The sequence below is a fragment of the Archocentrus centrarchus genome, chromosome 22, assembly GCF_007364275.1.
Source record: "Archocentrus centrarchus isolate MPI-CPG fArcCen1 chromosome 22, fArcCen1, whole genome shotgun sequence".
NCBI lineage: Eukaryota > Metazoa > Chordata > Actinopteri > Cichliformes > Cichlidae > Archocentrus > Archocentrus centrarchus.
Genome location: NC_044367.1, coordinates 17,843,168 through 17,866,024, shown reverse-complemented (window position 1 = coordinate 17,866,024; position 22,857 = coordinate 17,843,168). Strand labels below are relative to the sequence as shown.

The 22,857-nt window shown below is 37.5% G+C and overlaps 1 protein-coding gene across 1 annotated transcript; it reads left to right on the top strand.

Moving 5' to 3' along the window:
- The first annotated feature begins 782 nt into the window (after nt 1-782).
- LOC115772665 (interleukin-6 receptor subunit beta-like) lies at nt 783-22,275 on the top strand. Its single transcript, XM_030719050.1, has 15 exons — nt 783-822; nt 2,495-2,645; nt 3,831-3,978; nt 6,406-6,566; nt 6,651-6,814; nt 7,113-7,278; nt 9,719-9,801; nt 10,135-10,366; nt 14,296-14,484; nt 14,639-14,743; nt 16,813-16,959; nt 18,139-18,270; nt 18,369-18,465; nt 18,576-18,657; nt 19,658-22,275. The coding sequence occupies exons 2-15, from the start codon at nt 2,588-2,590 to the stop codon at nt 20,315-20,317; spliced, it is 2,424 nt and encodes an 807-aa protein (XP_030574910.1). The 5' UTR covers nt 783-822; nt 2,495-2,587; the 3' UTR covers nt 20,318-22,275.
- The last annotated feature ends 582 nt before the right edge of the window (nt 22,276-22,857 follow it).

Sequence of the window (22,857 nt, the reverse complement as noted above, 5' to 3'; positions counted from 1 at the left end):
TTATTTGCTCGGCTACGTGAATGTACATGTGGGTAAAGCACTACTGATAAAGCTGCTGTTAAGTTAGAGTATGACGTTTGTTACAGTATAATTATTTTCCTGATGAATGTCCCCATTAAACACCTGCGTATGTGTATAATCCCTTTTTAAGCACTAACAACATGCTTAATTGTAGGTTGATTAGACCATGAAAACAGCTGGGGAGATATTCTCAACCACAGATAAAATTGCTTTGTGGCATCCTGCATCACATATCCTGTAACCCATCCTTCACATCTTCTTTTTATAGTTATTGTTACCACAAGGCAGAAGCCCATGACTCAGTTTTACACACTGCAAATGTATTCCAAGGAGATAAGAAACAATGCAAGAGGAAAAAAAAAAAAAAGAGTTGATAGCTGGAAAGAAATATTACTGTGTAGATGCAGATTCTGGTGTTGATTTTGCAATAGTTTCTGTCTAAACTGTCCGCAACACAGAAAGATTAGAAAGTGAAACCTACATCGATTTTTAAAATTTTTTTTTAAAGTTATTTAAAATGTGTAAATATCGTGTAGGCTGCATAAAAGTGAAACTGTAGGACATCGAAAGAAAGATTTTCATGGCATTTTGGGAACCTCGACCCTCAGTGAGGCAACAGCACGCCAAGTGCACGAAGTACACTTGGCGTGCGTTTCTTTTTTTTTCTTTTTTTTTTTCTTTTTTTTTGGGGGCACGAAGTGGGGCGGTACTGGTGTGTTTACCTCAAGCTGAGAGGCGGTAGGTTTTGCGCAATTGTTGTGGATGAACTCTTGGAGACGCGTAGCACCCGAGCTCAAACCGGTAAGAGGACTTTTGACATTTGGCAGCCACGTATATCATTTTGTGTATTGTAATTCTGACTAGAATTCATAAAAAATACAAAATACAAAGAGTTTAACGTAAGATGCAGTGATTAAGGCTTCAGCATAAAAAAAAAACAAAACTGGCACCTCCTGATTATTAAACTAATAGTGTCAGCAGTCTGTTGACGAGAGAATATTGAAACACAATGATTTATGACTGATTCTAAGTGGCGGTTATTGCTTTAATCATTGATGTGTTTTCTTTTCTTTCTTTCTTTTTTTTTTATTTGCGCGTCGCTGTCAGCCATTTTAAAAGCCTCAAAAAAAAAAAGGTTTTGGGTTTTTTTTTTAAACTTAACAAATACTGTTGGTTTTCAGATATCCAATTCAGTTAGTTGCTTAATCCCTGTTAATCACAACTATTTTTGATAGGTTAGTCAAAAAAAAAGCTGTTACCCATTTTTCAATAAATGCTCAAAGTGATCAAGAATGACAAGTAAGCCCAAATTATACAGCTGTTAGTATCCTGCTGGGAAACTACTGAGTTACAACGAAAACAGCCTATAAAATTTGCTACATTGCTTTAAATGAAAGTAGCAGTACCATTAATCGAGTAATATAAGATTCTTACTGGGGTCATCCTGCTGTCTAATGTTAAGATTTACATACTGAAAAATAGATAAATAAAAATATAGGAAAGCTTTAACAGTTTTAACTTTAACAGTCTCTGGAAACAAACAATATTTAACTTTGATTGATTATCTGCCTTACAAGCTGATGACTTTGGTTTCCATTGACCTTGTTTTTTTTTTTGTTTTTTCTATGGGAGGGGGGTATCACTCTGTTCTCATTCCTTAAGATCAGATCAAATGTGTAACTTAAGTGTTCGCTCTTTTTTTTTAGTATTATATTTAGTATTATATATCAAGTATATTTTACTCTCAATAATTATGAACGGTACTTTATTATGTAACAATGAAATACTTCAATACTATAACTCTGTTTTAGTTTCTTTGTTTGGTTGGTTTTTTCCTTCATGTCTGTCACTTAATTCAGGCTATATATTTAGTAGCACTTTATAGAGTAAATATGTAAATGGTATATAACCCATTATAAATTGTCAAGAATTCTACACAAACACATTGTACACTTAAGCTTGTTTGAAATCTTTTATTAAATAGTTGCATGCAGCTTATTAAACCTGAATAACCAACAGCCAAAAATGACAAATTGAATCTGTGAAAACCCTAGACTCACCACCATATGTTCAGCTATGAGGTTGCTATAAATGCAGTTACCAATATACCAGTCTTTACAATACTGTTTTCTGATTTTATATATAAGGAAAATCTGGAGCTGCTTTGTATTTTTTTTTGAGTCAGAGCTCCTTCTCCAAGGGGAATGTCAGACTTTGTTCATTGTGACAGAACCGGTCACCATGACAAACTTCAACCAACTTTAGGAAGTCAGACTGTTTCTGCTTGCACAAACTGCAATGTGTCACATTAGTTGGTACATTTTTTTTGTGGTGCAATGCCAAGGAACTCAAAGTAGTGAAAATGCTGTAGTGAAACTGGTTTTAACATACAAAAACACATTCTGATGAAATCTAACCACCAGATCCATTCATTCTCGGGCATCCTTTGCTGACACTTCACATATGTTTTTAGCGATTTTGCGAAACAGCATACAGAGTCCTTGAAGAGTCCTTGATTTGCATGTAGCATGATGGGAGTGATTGGGTGAGAAAGCAGTTGCTGTTCATGGAGCGGCATCCAGCTGTGGTGTGGACTTTCCTGCTGGGGGCTGGACTTGCCCTAGGTAATGTTTAACTTTCTTGTCTTTCCACTGTTTTTTTTTTTTTTTTTTTTTTAATCCAGAGCAGACTTTCACACAATATGTGATGATGCGCTGATATTTCTGGAAGTGTCGTTAGTGGAACCGGATGATAATTTGTTATTTAAATGACAGAATCTCACCAAGCATGAGAAATTTACAACCACTACATCCCCACAATGTCACACTACATCCCTCTTGTTTCCTTCTAGCTTGTCGTTTTTGCTTTATACCACACAGTTTCATTATTCTACTATATAATACCTGTCCAACACCACATAGCAGACAGAGTTGTCAACAAGTAAGTGATCTATCTGCACTGGACCAAGCCTGATTCATGCAGGCCCCAGTGTGCAACTCACAGGATCAAAAATATCCCCTGCACACGTGCTGGTGCATTTCAGACAGCTAAAAGTTCTACAGAATCACCATCAATCAGAAGAAGCGTGTCCAGCTGTGTCAGGGTATGATTTTAGTGTTCCCAGCAGCAAGTTAAACTGGTAAAATGAGGTATAGGTGTCAGAGCCTAGCAAAGATATTGTACTGTCTTGTCTGAACCACTGTTGAAACCTCGGGGCAAATAGCATTCATGACTTAAATCTAATTAATTTGTTTCATGATCTCTTCCTGACAGTCCCACATTTGAAAACAGTGAGTCGAAGTCAAGGCAGTCGAGGTTTTGCATACACGAGTCACATGGAAGCTTTTCTCCACACTGTGTTCACACTCTGAGATGAAAAACAGTTGCACTGGCACTTAAAATGTGTGTAGCCCCTGATTTTTTTCTTTTCTTTTTTGTTTTTGTGCACACAAAATCAATCAAGACTCCATAAGGGATCATCACACATACTGTTTCTCATTGTGAAACCATTACCGCAACTATTAATAAGGATGAGTTTGCTTAATAAAGGTAGTGCAAGGTGTAAGTGCTGACATCTGCAGTTTTATCTATGAGCAGCAACAGGTGGCGCATAGATAAGAGGTTCGAATTATTGATCTTCTTTCCAAGTCTCTCTTTTTGTTGTAGTAATAAAGCTATTTTTAATCTATTTTTTATTTTTAACCACCTGCACCACATAAAAAAAAAAAAAAACCACAAACTTTCTCATTAAGGACTTGAAGCATGTGCTTGCCCGTGCCATTAACTCCAGCTGCTTTCAATGCCTGCAGCATTCTGCATTGCAACATCCCCGGCCTTTCCCCGGCCCCCACAACTGATCGGCTGCGTGTTCATACATCTAGTAAATGTCACCTGCCACTGGGAGCCCGGAGACACACCGACAACAAAATACACTCTGCAGGTTCAGAGGATGTCTAGGTGAGCTAAAATATCTTTATTTTTGTCACGATATTATAGATTCTCCAAATATCTAAGAATCCACTGGAAGGATTAACACAACCCTTAGAAAAATGTGAGATACATTATAAGAGACTGTTTTAATGTTGTAGAGGGGTTCTCACACACACACACACACACACACACACACACACACAAATCTCCAGTTGTTGAACTGGGATCTGGTGGCTGAGAAGGCTTTAGTGTATAGTTTACATAATTTACATAATTTTTCATATTCATTAGCCTGTTCAGCAGGCCCTTTGTCCGTTGATATCTAATACTGGTATGTTCAAAGTGTCCACTAATTCCATAAAAAGCCCAAAATATTTCAATTTGCTGAAAGTACCACTCCCAGACCCATTATTTTCATTTTGCAGATGTATCTCTTTAAATGCATGTTTTTTTTTGTTGTTTTTTTTTTTCTTTAAAGCACTGTTATTTGTGAACATTTGTTTGGTTGTCAGACAGCGACAGGAGAGACCAGGCTGCATTAAGCTCAGCAGCCATGTTTTTTTAAATAAAGGAACTCAAAAGGGATGACTCACTCATTTGTTTTTTGGACAATGGTGAAGTTCTGCAGCAAAGATGAGTAAAGCTTCCATCTACATCTTAAACTGACATCCCATCTTTGTCCTACCCTATACTTCCTGTCTTTGTGTATACAGTTTAGAAAATATGTAGTTGTAATTACTAAATGGCAGAATATTTGCCACCATAATATTTTTCAGTGTATGATAACATGAAAATATTGTGACTTTGTGAAAGAGCTGGAATGCCATTGTTAACCTTCAGGGGGACTTCTCATTGCAGCTCTGCTCGGCTTTACAGAGTTGTATGGAAAGTTTCAGGTATTGTTTCAGGGACTGCTCTTAATTATTTTTCAAGCTACAACAGGCAGCTGTTTGCAGAGGGGGAAAACTCTAGTAAAAAACAAACAAACGAAAAATTGTAGCTAAATACAAAGTTAAAAAAGTGTGAATGTTGGACAGGAGACCAGTAGCAAATCGACAAGTGAACGTTAAAGTTGGTCCATAACAGTTAACTGTGGTTGACGGTGTGTTCAACACTTGTGTGCACTGTCCCCAAGTGGAAAAGACAGATGAGTTATTGCAAGTATAATTTGTTAAAGATTTGCGCTACTAATCATTTTAGATGAGTTTGCATCACTGGTCGCAGATCCTTTTATCACTGTTATTATTAAGGAGATGTGGTGATTAGAAAGAGAATGACAAATGGCTTTAATTTAGTGTTTTGCTGACTGTGAAATTCAATGTGAAAAATATCTTCAGGTCCTCTGAAAGCATTTTTCTAGAGAGCTGCTCCGAAGCAGGAAACGAACTGTGTGATAGTGTCTCAGATGCTAGTTTGATATCTGATGCTCACTTTTTTGCATATTTCTTCTCAGTTAGATGTTGCATGAGCTGTTCATCCGCTCAACATTGATTTAGCAATCTGCAGTGCTTATCAGTGTCTGTGGTGGACTTAAAATTATCCAGTCAAATAAGATTAGCCAAGTCCCCGTTCAGCAGTGGTCCACCGTTGTGCTTTTGCATACAGGCAGGTTTGCAAGTTGGAACCTGTGTTGTTGTTTGATAGTAATTCATTGTGCCTATGCAAATCCTTTTGTGTGTAATTACCTCTGAAAATCTGGTGAGTCATATCGCTTTTTTTTTTTTTGTTTTAATATCACTGACATAACTCAGTGTAACATTTAGGGCTGTGTGGTGGAGAGGTGGATCCAAAACGCAGGACGCAAAACAGAATTAAGCTAAAACTGCTTCATTTGCAGATTAACTGAATAATACAAAAAAAAAAAAAAAAAAAAAAAAAACACAACCCAGGCATAAACACTCATGAAGCCTGGGAGAAAGGAGAAAACAAAATCACTAAACTAGAGACACACAGCTAAGCAGGAGAAACACTGATGACACTGCAACAAGGAACAGAGAAAAACTGAAGGCTTAAATACACACAAGGAAATCGGGGAGAGTGGACACAACAGGTGAAACAAGTGAACCTAATAATACAGGGGAAGCAAAACTAAACACAAAGCACAGGGAACACAAAACTCAAAATAAAACAGAAAGTGACTCAAGGCAACAGAGACGCAGACCTGACACTGAACACCTGGAAACACAAAGAAGTAGAAAATCAAAACATAACCAAACCCCACAACAAAAGGAAAACCCCAGAAAAGACAAAATAAAGCCAAAACAAAACACACTGGTTTAAACAGACCCCAGACCATGATACTCGGGATGTATGCAAATGTGCATATGAACATGACACAACTTGCTTCTGTGTGTTTGTGTTTTCATGCCTTTTTTTGTTCATTATAGTCTTTTTGTATAGCTGATGACTGTGTATGTGTGCATGTTTGTTTCTGGGCACGTCATTGCCAAACAGCTATGCAACAGCGACATTCACCTGCACCACCCGTGACACCAGCTGCACTCTGGGACTCAATAATTCAACCACGAGGATTGAGTATTGCATCACCATCACAGCACACAGTGGAAGCCAGAGCTTTCCATCGAATCGTCGATGTCAGCCCGGTAGGAGAGAAGGTAAGGTGGTTGTGTTTTCCCATTACTCATCCCTCACCGTTCAAGGCTAGTTCTTTCTCACTTCTCACTTCCTGTCTTTCTCAGTGATGCTGCCTTCAGCCAGTTTGAACAGCGTAACAGCAGTTCATGGTTTTCCTGAGTGTCTGAATGTAACTTGGAGCCGCAACTCGACTGAATTTCCTGTGTCTAACTCTGAAATCAGGGCGGGAGATCTGAATTCACAAATAGAGATTAAATCACAGGAGCAGGTGAGTCAGTCCTAAAACTGCACTCAGAAATGACGCAATCATTCATTCAAGATAACCACATTTTTACACCGGAAGATACCAAAACTTCAAACAGCACCACTTCTGTGTTTCAGAATGTCACAGAAAGATAGCTGTGACATTCTGTGTTTCAGAATGTCACAGCTATCTTTCTTGAGTATTAAAAAAAAAATTACTTTACAAAAATTTACTATTAAAATTAAACTGTTTCACAAAGTATCTTTCAAACTGTATATACTGTTTCTTCACAACATTATCCTTTTTTGTCTTCTCTATACAGCTTGATGTTCAGATCAGACATGTGACAGTGAATAGTTACACGTTCCTGGTTTGTCTCCTCAAACCTGATACAGCATATGTCATCAGGCTTCGCCACCGCTACCTTGGCCCATCTAGTCCATGGAGCCCATGGAGCAAACCACATCAGGGAAGGACAGGAGAGGATGGTGAGAAGAAATAATTGACAGTCACCCTGTTCCTACTTGGGGGGTCCTAGTCCTATTGTTGGGTCCTAGTAGTAATGATAACAAAAGTGTAACATCTTCAGGAAATAATCATCCATATTCAGCTTGATCGCACTTTTAATGAACCAGCAGACCAACATGTACACATAACACTGTACGAGCGGCAAACATCTTCTTTGCAGGCACGCTTATTCTACCCTAAAAACAGTTACAACTCAATGCTTAGAACAGTCTCAGTCTGCCCCCTACTGGGCTCAATGTTACTGCAGCATTAACACATACTGCTGACAACATCAAATAACAAATATTCTTGCAGAATGTAAATATGTAAGAACAATTAAACATCTACGATACCACAAAAAGAAAGAAAGAAGAAAGAAAATAAAACCAATCTGAGGGTGAACTGTTGTGTATGTTTGCCTATATGCAGTTAAGAACTAGAGCTAAGCATATTCCAGCCTTGAGAAAGAGGCCACTTTAAATTTTGAATAATCCTTCTCCATCCATTTACCAGTCATCTTGATTGTAGTAACAAGTTCGCCTACATCCCTCTGTTGCTTCTTTGGGATCTCAAGTCAGAATAGGTATATATTCACATCAGCATGTTTAAGTTCTTCCAGATATTCTTTTTTCCAATTGCATATGCTTGAAAAAAGTCCTGATCAGATGCACAAATCACCTCATCCATCTCCTTTAAATGGAAAATAAGCTCCTTCAGGGGTACAGCCAACAGCACAGCCTTCACCCACCAAGGATACAAATTTCCTTATGAAAGTAGCTACCAAATACACTGATCCAAAATACTGCAGCTAGTGGACTGATGGGGAGAGAAAGAGAAAGCATATTTCTCCCATATTGACTTCTCTTCATTGGCTCCCTGTTAAATCCAGAATTTTTTATTTATTTATTTTTTTTTTTACTCACATACAAGGTCTTGAATAATCAGGCCCCATCTTGCACTTTGCTCTCAGGCTGCTGGTTTACTTGTGGTTTCTAGGATACTTAAGAGTAGAATGGGAGGCAGAGCCTTCAGCTTTCAGGCTCCTCTTCTGTGTAACCAGCTCCCACTTTGAATTTGGGAGGCAGACAGCCTCTCTATTTTTAAGATTAAACTTAAAACTTTCCTTTTTGCTGCTATAGGCCTAGGCTGCTGCCATCATGTATTTTATCAAGCTTATAGTTAGGGCTAGATCAGGTGACCCTGAACTATCCCTTAGTTATGCTGTTTAGGCCTTGGCTGCTGGGGGGTGGGGGGTTGGGGGGTTGGGGTGAGGGTCAGGTTCCTGTGAGTATTGAGTATTTCTTTTTCATTCACCTCGTTTCACCCTACTTATACCCCACTCTGCATTTAATCATGAATTACTATTAATCTCCAGCTCTCTTCCACAGCATGTCTTTTGTTTTGCCTCTTTCCCATCACCCCCAACCGGTCACGGCAGATGACTGCCCCTCCCTGAGCCTGTTTCTGCCAGAGGTTTCTTCCTGTTAAAAGGGAGTTTTTCCTTCCCACTGTTGCCAAATGCTTGCTTGTATGGGGTCATTTTGATTGTTGGGTTTTCTTGTATGTAATTATTGTATGGTCTTTACCTTACAATATAATGCGCCTTGAGGTGACTGTTGTGATTTGGTGCTAGATAAATAAAATTGAATATAATTGAACTTTGTGTGCTGGTTAAATAAAATCAAGATGGTTCAGTGCAACAGCCTCATATTACAATTGTACCCCAAATTCAAAGCTCAGAGACAGAGTGCTATGTCCTTACTCAGTCCATTCAGTACCACCAAAGTTTGGACATCAAAATCAATGTCTTCCTCATATATTGACATGCTTTATTATGCCTTATTCGATTATTAATGAGCAGTGAAGAGCTGTTAAAAACAAGAAGCTATAGAAATTGTTATTATTCATTTATTTATAATAAAAGACTTTCTGTACCAATTTCCTTGGCAGTAACATACAATTTTTTGAGATGTTTCACTCACATGCGATGGACATGAAAACAGTGACCAGCTACTACTTAAATCAACCAACATTGTCAGTGCCATGACCTAGAATGAATACCGGAGCATAGCTGTCCTTCTGTGCTAGCTCCCAGTCTCTGATTCTGAACTACATTTGATTTAGTAGAAAAATTACACTGAAGGCAGCCCAACAATATCCAGAGTCCTAAAGAAATTACACACAGTTCAAATAAACTGTAGCATGATATCCAACATGTCTCCCACCTGTGCTATTGTGCCTGAGCAATTACTGACACAAATGAGAAAGAGCGAGAGCATATCTTAATTGTAAGTGCCTCTGCTGTTGAAGACAAATGTGAATATTTTCACTGTTGGTATATAGTTTCACTGTCTCCTTCCACGTTTTGCTGTGTCTCATTCAAATTATTTTTATATATTATCCCCCTTTTTCATCTACCAGCTCCATCTGCAGCACCAGTATTCTGGAGGCAAGTGAAACAAACTAACAGCAATGGATGGAGACTTGTCTCTCTGCTTTGGAAGGTGCGCATGTTGAATTGTATGAGAAGTTGAGCCTTCTGGTTTAATGTTTTATGACTATCACTCTGAGCTTTAGAGTTTTACAGTTTAATAATCTGTGGGATTCAATTTGTTTTTAATCACCATTACAGCCCCATGCTGTCTCTAATTTCCTTTATGTCTCCCTAAACTTACTTGTTTATTGCATTAAAGTTTGATTCAGGTTTAGAGCAAAACTGAGATAGCCCAAGAAAGACAGAGAAAGAAAAAAACTGTGTTTATATAACAGGATTGTTTAATTAAAATCTCCATAATATTACATCATTTTGACTCACTGCTTTCTCTCTTTGTTTTTAGCCCTTGCCTCATATTCTGGCCAATGGCAAAGTTCTCTTTTACAATGTGACTTGCCAGACAAAAAACGCTCAGCTCTTGAGAGATCATGGGAACTGCAACGACTTGGACCATTTGAGTACGTCCTGTAGCTTGCATCTTCCTGCTGCACATTGCTCCTGCACTTTGACTGCCTCCACCTCTGCTGGCACTTCACCAACATCCAGGATTTCACTCCACGGAGCCTCTGAAACAGGTGGGGCTGCAGGCATTGGTGTTTAGTCATGGATAATTTTCTGCTGCTGTGCTGAACTGATAATGACTCTGACAGTGTACTCACGGAACTAAACATACTTCTAGTACAGGAAAAAGACTTTGAGGATTATACTGGAAGTAATTATTAATAATAGTAATTATTAATTCCTGGTGTGTAACAAATTTTCCAATTAAACAGGACATGTTTATTTTTTGCTTACATGGTAGTGTCATAAATCTCACATATTTCCAATAATAAGGTTTCTACTTCTAATAAAGACATCTGGCAGTTGGCTTCTACAAAAAGTTCTTGGGGCATAGTTAAAAGCATTTTTATCTGTAATGCAAAGATGCTTGAATTAAGGAGGCCACTTCCCCGTGTTACATTTCTTTTCCACATTCTTTCCACGCTGTAGACCACAGTATTTCTGTTTCACAGAAAAGAGACAACCACAGAATTCAGTTAAATTCCATTTTATTTACATACCCCCAATTCACAACAGCAGTCATCCCAAAGTGCTTTTTGTTGTTGAGTAAAGACCACCTGATGGGACTGGTTGGGAGTGAGGGGGAGAAAGAAGAGACCAAAGGGAGAACAAAAGATACTTTGTGGGAACAGGTATAGGAGTTTAATAATTACTAATGATTAACACAATAATGTGTGCAAAAACATGGGGCGTGAAAATATGTGAGACAAGAAGCGTTCAATCCATCACAGCAAGCCCAACCATCAGCCTGAGCCTACTGCAGCTTAACTAAGAAAGGGTTTAAGGTCAACAGCTCTATTCATCTGCATGCGGCAATTTTAATTAAGTGCATGAACTAAGTGCATTACTAGGATCATATTGCACAATGAGGTCTTTAAGATATGACAGGGCCTGATTATTCAAGACTTTGTATGTGAAAAGAAGGATTTTAAATTCTGTCCGGGATTTAACAGGGAGAATAGGAAGAACATTTTTTAGTTTGCTTGTTTTGTTTTTGCTTTTTTTTTTCTTTTAACAAAAAAAGTTGTTGAATACATTAATTCTTTCTTTCTTTAACTAGTTTCTTTATGAGAAATTGCAGCTGACATGATGCTCCAGCTTTAAACCTTTGCTTTATTTGCTAGCAATTTAATTGCTGTATCTCCTAGATACAGATGTGTACACAACATTCTCAGTGGAAGACATGTTTCGTCACTCATTCAGTTACATTTTAGCTCCGCTGTCAATGACAGACAGCAAGTCAGCAGAGCTTATCTGATACCGCGCTGTCCATCGTCCATCCGCCTGTGAGGTTTTTGCTAAATTTGCTACTCCTCAGTCATTTATGTTTTTAATCTTTTGAAGATTGGTACAAATACTCTTTGGTTAAAGCTCTACAAAATAAGGAAGACAGAATTTTTTTTTTTGGTGTGAATTTTCTTAATTTTCCAGAAATACTGTGCATTGATGTTTACCTTTGATTCCTTCTCTATTCCTAGCACACCTCTTTTGGAACATAGTATGAGTATTTAATATGCAAAGCCCTGGAAAATGCTTTAGATAATTTTTTAATAAAAAAAAAAATTACCAATTTTTTTAATTTTGAAGACAAACTGTACATTCATGTTTAACTTCAATGACTAATTCTCTGTTGTTTATTGACTGAATCTTTTGAAACTTTCTACAAGAATTACTTGCTGCTGATGACTGATTTTTTAATGAATTTTCAACATTTTCAAGAAATACTATAGATTGTTAAACTTCAGTCGCTGCTCCTCTCTTATTTTATTGGCCAGTTCTTCTGAAACTTGGTATGAATATTCATTAGGCAAAGGTCTACAAAATGTTCCAGACAGATTTTCAGTTTTTTAGTTTTTTAAAGTTTTCTTTCTTTTCTTTCTTCCTTTTCTTTTCTACTAATTTTCAAAATTTGTAAAACATTAAAAAGTATCAGCTCAATGATAGTTGACTTACAGTCAAATTACTTTCCCTTCCAATACATCTCATATTGTTCAAGTAAAATATTTGACAGAGGAGCTCTATAAGCCAACAGATCTCTTGGTCAGTCTCAGTATATGAAATTTATAGGTTGAAGACACAGTATCAAAGGCATACACACTCAGTCAATGTTAAGGGTAGTTCTGCTGCTAAGGTTGAGATTGTCTTGTAATTCTTACAAACTACCTCCACTGCTTCAAAAACCAAAACATCAGTGAAGAAAGATCTAACATCATAAGAAGCCATTGTTTCATCTGCTTCCTTAATGCTTTGCCACAAAAGCCACAGTGACTTTCTGAGTATGCATTAAGTCATTTATGTATCATTAGCCAACGCAAAATACTTCTCTCAAATCCTAAATGATAGCACATCACTTTTATATATGTACATATTTTATCCTGTCTTCATTCAGTGCTGATTTGTCTCCACAGTAAAGAAATAACTTTCAATGAGCAACATTTAAGAGTAAAGATGTATGGGTAGGTTGAAGGCTTAAGTGGAAAAACTTCTATGTTTTAGTAGTAAAGCCAGGAGTTTGCTTTAATTAGAGGAAAGCAGGTTTCTAGAACAAAGTCATGTAACTTACTAAAATAAACAATCCATAAAACATCCATCCATTCATCCATCCACTTTCTGCCACTTATCTGTCACAAGCGCTGAGACCCCTGTGACACTGGGGTCTTTGACACTGCGAAGAATCCTGCAGAGGGCTGTGGAAAAACGACCACAAGCAATCAGCAGAAATTTACAAGATAAGATAAGGTTTATTTGTCACATGTTATATACAATACAATGTCTGTGTAGATTCTCAGTTATCCAGGTCATAGTAGTCTCTGGAGCTTGAAAAAGGCGACTGGACTTCTTTTTGTTATATACAATACAATGCACAATGAAATGCATTTTCTACCTGCAGCTGATAATAAGTGGTAAAAATATATAAATAAGAATTTTAAAAAGTAATTGATACATCATATAAATATATAAATAAGAATAAAATATGTAATTTACATGTCACAGCACACAAGATAAAAATATATAAATATCTAGGGTAAAAATATAAAATTCTAGTCATTGGTATTCACACAAGGTTATGTCACTGCAGCTGTGTCAGTAAGTGCATGACATGGTATAAAGCAAGTCAAACAGAACAAAATATTTTACATAGTGCATACCAGTCCAGTTTAGGGTTCAGAGTTGAGCAGAGGGATGGCTTGCGGATAAAAACTCTTCTTCAGCCTTTCAGTCTTACCCTTTTTTTTAAGGGCCATGAATTCTGTTTGGTGGAGTTTCCCATCCCGATGGTGATGCTCCCATGAAAGATGCTCTCAATGGTGCAGGTTTAAAGATTCCTGAGCACCTCGAGTGGGAGCTTGAAGTCTCTGAGCTGCCTGAGGAGGTAGAGACGCTGTCTGGCCTCCATCATGGTGTTGTTGATGATGTGATGAGTCCAGGACCTGAGTCCTGTGAGATGGTTACTCCCAGGTATTTGACAGTGTCCACTGTTTCCACCTCAGCATCACTGATGAGAAGTGGATGGTAGTCCCTCTGCTGCTTCCTGTTGAACTCCACACTCAGTTTCTTCGTTTTGCTGATGTCAAGCAGAAGGTGGTGTTCCCAGCACCAGTCCTCCAAGGGGGAGACCTTCCTCCTGTAGCCTGTCCCTTCATTGTAGGAGATTAATCCCACAACAGCGGTGTTGTCAAACTTTATGATGATATTGGACTCTGACTCTGTGGGAAAAGGTCTTGTGGAGGGGGAAGGTTATGGCGTTGTCTGTGGCTATATATATATATATATATATATATAGTCCACTTTTGCTATATATTAGTGACATTATAAATTGCTAAAAACAGGGCACAAGTTCAAACAAGAGACACCAGAAAAATGGGAGCATTAAATATACACTGATGCATCAACAATTTCTTTTCAAATCCTTACCAACCTTCCCTGTGTTTTTTCTCCTCAGAGCCACCATCCCTGAGTCACGTCACCGCAAGTCCTCTGAATGACAGTTGCTTGGAGGTTCGCTGGAGGCCTCTAACTGATCCATTTGTGACCAGTTATGTGGTGGAGTGGTTTGCTGTCAGAGAGCAAAACAGCAGTATGTTACACTGGGAAAAGCTGAATCGTTTCAGTAAATCTCTGGTCATCACAGGTAATCCTGCAGTACCTGAAGATGTTCAGTACGTAAAATACAGCTCATGTTTTGCCTGTTTAAAAGTGAAATGCCATTTATCTTAATATAACTTGTCAAGATACAAGGACAACAGTGAGAAGTGAAGTGCCTGTCATCTTTGTCTTCTTTTCAGAGGGATTAAAGCCGATGGAGCGTTATGCTATTTCTGTGAGAGCTCTGTATGGTGAACAAGGAGTGGGGAAAAACACAACACTCTACGCTTACACACGACAAGGAAGTATGTGGTCTGCACAGCACTCCAGTTGCTCCATGCTGAGCTTTAAAGTAGCCTTTCACCCTCAGTGTGATTGTTGTTTGGCTTTTGAGGAATGTGTATTTTTCTTAGTGTGGAAAAAAAAATCCCATGAAAAGAACAAATAATGAGTAAGGCCATCTTTCAGTACTTTACGATTTTCCCATCGTGTGTGGCTCCTGCTCTCAAGCTCATCTGTTAAACATGAACGTTTAAAAAAAAAAAAAAAATCTAATGAAAAACTGATGATGTTTTTGTGTCTCTACCAAATACAATGGTGAAGTCTCACCTCTTATTAGATATTATTGCAAATCATCCATCCACTCTCTTCCACTTATCCTTTTTCAGGGTCACAGGAGCCTATCCCAGCTGTTACAGAGCAAGAGACAGGCTACACCCTGTTCAGGTCACCAGCCTGTCACAGGGCCAACACACAGACAGACAATCATTCACACTCACACCTATGGGCAATTTAGAATCACCAATTAACCCTAACCCCACTAACTGCATGTCTTTGGGAGAACATGCAGACTCCATACACAAAGGATTCAAACAAGACCTTCTAGCTGTGAGGCAACAGTGCTAGCCACCACACCACCGTGGTACCAAATCAATCCATGATATTTAGAGTAACCCACTGAACAACTGAAGTAGATTACAAAATTATATCATTCATGTGGCCCATGAATTAGAATTTTCAGAAATTAGAAAAGTACATGGAGAAATACATATTTTAAAAAAGATGGTATTTTAAAAGTTGTAAGGTAGTATCAACCCTTAAAATGATTTAGATTAGTTATAATATATGTGCTGTTATAACTTCTTTTCTTCTTAGCAACAGCCTGTATTCGGTGTACTTATGGGCTCTTTATAAGTGAGCTTCTAATTTATAGAAACTGATCCTAATGTAACAAGATCAATTGAAACTTGATTGTCCATTATGAAAGCTGGTGACTTTGTGTTGTATATCATGTAAACAATGATCACATTACCACTGATGAGCATGTTAAGACTAATTGCAACATAAACAATTAACAGATGGTCTTAAATTAGCTTTTGCTGCCATTTCCATTTTTTACTTTCAGTGACTCAATCTGTGCTGGTGCTGATTAAGTCATGACAGTGATCCAGACCAGGACAGCATATTTGTGAAAAAGTTAGGAAAAAAACATATCAATCCAAAAATGTCTTCATTTTCACTTGCAGATATGGTGACCAGAGCCCAACAAAATAAATGACAAACTCATTGCTTGTGTGTGACAACTATGTATTAACAATGCTAGGAGGTGGTCAGATTTGTTATCTTTGAATGCAACTTTTCCAACTTTCTTGCTAAGTAAATACAATAAAAATAAAAGGAAGCTAAAGTTTGTTCTTATGGTCTCATATGGCATGAGACCATAAGACCATAAGTCTTTATATAGTCATATTCTCTGTTATTTACTGTTATTTCAGCTGCTGTTTAGTCCAGTAAGTATTTGGGCTTCAGCAGGGATACATCCACAACTTATTTTAAGCCCTATCTGACAATTTTATAAGTTTTTTGCCAATCATAGCACACATAATGTGTCACTTGATGCCATATTTCCCTTTGTGAGAAATTGAAAAATAACTAGCAAAAAAGGCAAAAATTGTTTCTCAGAAAATACTGCTGCTTCATTTTCTTTGTGGTAGTTTCCATCACATAAAAAAAGTCTGCAAAACTTTTTGCTAACTTGTAACTTTCACTCATGGGCATGGTACTAGACAGACTAACCTTAGTTTCATTATAATAAAAAGCCAGACTTTAGAAAAGTGAATGCTCTGCAGAGCCAGTCAAAATGTGAGACTTGTCTCAAGATGTGGGATAGTGGGGCAAGGAACAGAAATGCTGTGCAGTCTGATTTAAAGAGGTCACCTTCTTGCAGACAAGATGAGATCTTATCAGATGAATACTGCAAAAAAAATTGTAATCAGATTGGGTGGTGTTGTGAAATAGAGGTATAGCCTCTTTGTGACATGTGGTGTAGTTCATTATCGTCACACTGCCTGCTTTTATCTCTCTGTCCACACAGCACCCTCAGTTGGTCTTAACATAAAAGTACTGCAGATCTCAGGCAGAACAGTGGAGCTCACCTGGAGTCCTATACCTGTGGAGCTGCTTCATGGTTTCCTCTGCAACTACACACTGCACTATAGAACCAGAGACCAGCCAGCAAGGAGTGAGTACTTTACACACATTTAAATTTGAGACTTAAATTTGACTATTGTCCACATAACAATGGGAATGAAATACCACGCTTTCTAAGTATTGAACCAAGTGAAAGCAAAAAAAAAAAAAAAATGGGAGAGAGCGAGAGAGAAGGGGGCCTAAAACTGAGTCCTGTTGGATCCCACAGTAGACAGGAGGAGGAGGATGCATAATCCCTGATGCTGACACAGAAAATAGGATCTGAACCATTCCAGGGCTATGCCCACCCACTGCTCCAAACGAGAGAGTAAAATTTCATGATCTATTATGTCAAATGTAGCAGTTAAATTTAAAAGTCACTGTCACCAGAGTCAGTAGATAAAATAGGTCAGTAAAAACTCTTAAAAAAGCTGATTCAGTGCTGTGTAAGTTTTGAAACTGGATAGGAAAACATCTAGAACATTATGCTCTTACAGAATGGCCATTAATTGATTGTAAACAATCTTCTCAAGGACTTTAGAAAGAAAGGGTAGTTTGGAGATAGTATTTAGCAAGAAATGGGATCTAGAGCAGGTTTTTGAATCTGATGTTGAACTACTGCAAGTTTAAAATTTTTTGGAACTACACAAGTGGCAGAATAGAAGGCCCTACAATGGGGGAAACCTCTTTAAATAGTGAAGGTGGGACAGCATTATTTGGCAAACCTGAGGGTTTTAAATGACCAACAATCTCCTGTAAAAGAACAAAGTCACTGGCTCAAACTTGTCAAAGACAGCAGGGCAGGGAACAGAGACTGAGGGCTCATAAGCAGAAAGTGAGATTCCAGCCCGAGTGGAAGTGACCTTATGTCAAAACTGACGGAATTCCAAAACACAGAAAAGTACAGTCAGAATTTGATCCACCATGCAGTACCATCTGCAAAGCATCTGATTTACAGTGGCTTCATTTTTCAGCATGACAATGATACCAAACACACTTTCTATGTCTATCTATGGTAGGGCAAGATTAACCCAACTTGTCCTTTTTCTTTGAGGAAAAAGAGAGAATGAGATTTTTTTTTTTTTTTTTAAAAAGGCTCAAAGATAAAAGTTCACATATTATTTTGTTGTTATGTAATTGCATTTTGTTCATTTTCTTTCCCTTTGTTATGACTTGATGGCTCTCCTACTTTTTCACATTTTGCCAATTATGGCTTCTCTTGATTATTTAGGTGTTTTTGTGCCTGCTCACGCTCACTGGTACACTCTGGAGAATCTGTCACCTGGTAACTACGCCATCTTCATGCAGGCCAATACTGAGGCTGGCGCTGGAGCATTTGGGACTGTGGCTAATGTGCATATAGGTGAGAACACACTTAAATGTAACCTCAATGTGAAAACAAAAAAGCAAACAAAAATACATCTAACTGGATTTTTAACTCAAGGTTGTGTGTTTGTGAAGGCTCTGAGGAAATCTCGACAGTGATGTATGTGGTCATTCCGCTCATGCTGACTATATTGGCACTGATGCTGATGGCCTGCCTGGCACAGCATAGGATGTAAGATATCATTTATCTGTCTTATACAAACATATACCTAAGATAAAGCCGTGAGTTTAATTTTTACTGGTTTACGTACTTTATTTATTCATATTTTCTGTTATATTTAGTGTGAAAGAGAAACTGTGTCAAGATGTGCCTGACCCTTCCAACAGCAGCTTGTCCCACTGGGTTCCTAAAACTACCTTAGAGGTAACCTTCTTATCTGTCCCTTGAATTCTAACATTTTACTTTTTGGTCTAAAATCTGTAAGTTGGGTTTTTTTCCCCCGGCCAGTCACAATAAAACCAATGTAAAATGAGAAACTTTAGAGTGGAAATTAACATATTTGTAGCCTAGTATTATTATTATTAGGTCAAAAATCTCTAAATAAAATAAGTTTAAAAAAAAAACAAAGAAAAAGAACAGTGAAGCAACCTCAGGGTATGAAGCCTTAAGCAGCAGCAGCAAAGACAGACCAGAGTCAGACCTGAGACAGAGCAAAGACAAAGAAAGACAAAGTCAAACATGGAGAGACAGAGAGAAAAAGAATGCGAGACAGCTCTACTGGGCCCTAACTCACAGACGCGGACAAAATTGTTGGTACCCTTCTGTTAAAGAAAGAAAAACCCACAATGGTCACTGAAATAACTTGAAACTTACAAAAATAATAATAATTCAAAATTTAGTGAAAATCAACTAATTAAAATTAGAAATGAAATTCAAAATTTTGAATTATAGTTCAGCAGAATTATTTTTAAAAACAATCTAATGAAACTGACCTGGACAAAAATGAGGGTACTCCTTTTGGGTTTTTTTTCTTTTTTAACGAAAAGGTACCAACATTTTTGTCCACGTCTGTATATAGGGCAAGGAGCCACTGCCCCATTTATCCGGCACTTGTGACCCCTTGAGGCTGGGTCCACCCTCTCATCAACATAATAAAACAAACAAAATGCCAAAGTCAAGGCTTCAAAACAGGTGTCCAAAAACAAATGGGTAATATTAGGTTGGCTATCTTTTATCCATTTTTATATTTCTTGTTTCTTGTGTCACAAAGCTAAAGTAGAGTAATTAGCAGTGACACTATAGAGAGCTTGGAACAGAGCTAGAAATAAAAAACAAAACTTTTTAACTTCTTTAACCATTAAATTTCATGACTTCATTGCTGTTTTTTGTTTGTTTGTTTGTTTGTTTGTTTGTTTTTTCACAGAGTATGAATCCTCTCGTGCTACCGGAGAAGCCTGCAGTCAGATACTCTGAAGTCATTGTGCTTAATGAACTGCAGAACTCAAACCTGGATCAGGACCACAGCTGTCAGGGCATCTGTAATCTGCAAACATATTCTAGTCTCCAGTCTACTCTTAAAGTTAGAATATCAGGGAAAAAATTAACCAGAAGCTCTGCCACTGAGCTCTCCCCCTGCTCCTCATCCTACTCCAGTGTCATCATATCCAAACCTCTCCAAAATCCTCCTGAACCCCTTTTGCATCCCTCCTCTCACCAATACAACTGTCAGGATGACACAGGTGGCGTCACTGACGTTAAACTGCAGCTAGGTGGAGCCAGCGAGCCATCTGAGTCACATTCCAAAGATAAACCAAAAACCTCACATCTTTTTCTGCAGCAGCATCAAATCCCTGCTTCCTTCTCTGACTTAAGCAGTGTACCTCGTTCCTCTGTTTTACTTTCACACACAGATGAAGTCAGTTCACTCAAGCTTCCCTTTTCTCAAAGCAGCTTTAATCCTTTGCTCCAACCCAACAACTTTAGTCACCGCAGTGATTCTACATCATTTTCACAGTTTCTGCCTTCTGTCTTTGTGGATTTATCCTATTATCCCGTGGAGTGTGAACCTTACCTCTCCTTGTAGGCTCTGTGTCATGGAAGGGAAGTACATAATATTTATTCATTTTTCATCATTCATAATTTTCATTATAATTTTTTATTTATACATAAAGGCGTTTTCATCCATATATCGATTTTATTCTGCTTATCCAATTCAGGGTTGGGGGATCAGATCAAAAGTCTGTTGTAGGACTAACACAGAGAAGTATTCACACTCACAGCCGGTCTAAAATCACCAATTAGTCTAACCCCGTGAATGTCTTTGGGAGGAAAGTGGAGTACCCAGAGAGAACATGCAAGCTCCACACAGCAAGGCCCCAGCCAGCCAGTGAATTTGAACCCTTATTTCTTGGTTTGCACTGTTGCTAATGACTGCAACACCATGTTGCCTCCTATTCAGACAACTCAGAAAATATAGCTTTGATTTTCTCTTACTTTTTATTTAATACTCGTGTAATGTACAGGTAAGATTTAAATTATTATGAGTTTAAAAATTGGTAAGGTCGCTTGACCCCAGTTTACTTAACATGGAGCTTTTCATGCAACTGGGAATTTTACAATGATGGGAACGTTCTCAAGCTTTGGTTAGGGAATCTTTCCCATCAAAAATAATGTGATTGCTTGCCAAAAATAAATAATAGTTTGACATTTGGGGAAATGCACTTATATGAGTTGAGAAAATGGGTGCTTCTTTCATGTCTGTTCAGTAAATGTGAAGCTACATTCTACAGTAGCATCAAAAGTGGAAACAGAGTGTAACAGCTGGCCTGGCTCTATGAAGAACATCTTTTTAATTTGACATGATAAATACAAGCAGTCAAAGGGAGGATGGATTTTTTTTCCTAGATATGTAAATACTGTCATTTGTGATTGATTTGTTATTTTTCTGTATATTTTTGAGCATTATGAAGTTTTTTGCTTATCTTACTAATCTTCACATTGCGTGTTCTGGCTGTAAATGCTGAGGAATGTAAACACAAACTGCTGCCTGTGTTTTGTTTTTTTACAGTGGTGTTTGAGATTGCTTTTATAGTTTAGTATTTTCAGTGAAGTGAGTTAAGCTTGTTGGTATGATATAGTTGAAAATGTTTTGACTGGAGTTTTTTGTGTGTTTCCATATGAAAAAGAAAAGAAAAAAAAAAAAAAAACATACTCACTTGCCACTCTTTTAGGTACACCTGTCCAGCTGAATATGTATACCTGAGATCCTGAAATCATCTTAAACTGGTTTCTTCAACATGATAATGCGTTCACTATACTTAAATGACCTCCACAGTCACCAGAGCTCAGTCCAATAGAGCACCTTTGGGATGTGGTAGAATGGGAGCATCATGCTGTGCGATGCTATCATGTCAATATGGACCGAAACATCTGAGGACTGTTTCCATCCCTTTGTTGAATCTATGCCATGAAGAATTAAGGCATTTCTGAAGCACATACAAGATCTAACACAGTACTTGCAAGGTGTACCTAATAAAGTGTCCAGTGGGTGTTCATATCTATATCTGTCTCTCTAGACAGGTCATTTAGATTTAGTTTTATATATAAAAGACTTGAACTAGTTATGAATACTGTGAACAAAGACTAACTAGATTTTTTGCCCATTAACTGCATTTTCTTTTTTTTTTTTTTAATCCTTCAGCGTGTTTCTGTGTTTCTTGTTTTTCATCAGTTTCTTTTGGTTTGTTACAGCTAGTCTGGACTCGTCAGCCACACATTACCTATTTTCTGTTAGACTTGCAGTTTGTAATGTTGGCTCATGTTTTAAAAATTTACAAGAGTGAGACCTCGCAAAATCCTGCTGCTGACTTGAGTTTACAGTCGCAGCAGAATGAGCCATCTTTGTAATCGTGAATACTTTGAGCTGAATTTGTATTTGGTTTACATTATTTGTACATTTGAGAATTAAAATATGCACTTCAGTGGATGAACCAAAAACTAAGGAGTAAAACATTAAATATCCTGTGTTGTAATTTTGTGTTTGGATTCCTTACTCCAATAAAACAGTTTTTGACGTTATATTTACTGTAATGGAATCTTTATTTGGTGTTTGTGTAAAATCTTGTACCTAAAAAGACTAAAATGAAATTCGGCCATCACAACAAATAGCAAATATTTAGTTTATTTACACCATGGAAAGGAAATAAAAAAGATAAAATAAAGTTTTACTTATTTATTTCTCTTTGTGACAGTTAAAAATCCTGTTATGGGAACTGCTGAAAGGTGCATTTATATGTGTGTCTTCACACGTATGTGGTGAGGGTGGGCTCGAGGACTGCATATGGCAGTCTTGCAAGACAAGAATGAAAATAACTTGTTGGGACTTGCTGTGAACTATGAGGAAAACATAAAACTATTAATAAACATTTACCAAAGAGACTAAATTAGGTTCAGTCCTCACAAAAAAACAATGAATATTTACTTTATTGAAATTGAAAAAAAGATAAATAAGTAAAACTAAGTTTTAAGATATGAATATTTAATTATGAGATATCGGTTACATTAAGTGTTTTTTGACAAAATGTTATACAACACAACAGGCATGAAGCTGATACAGGGTGGTGA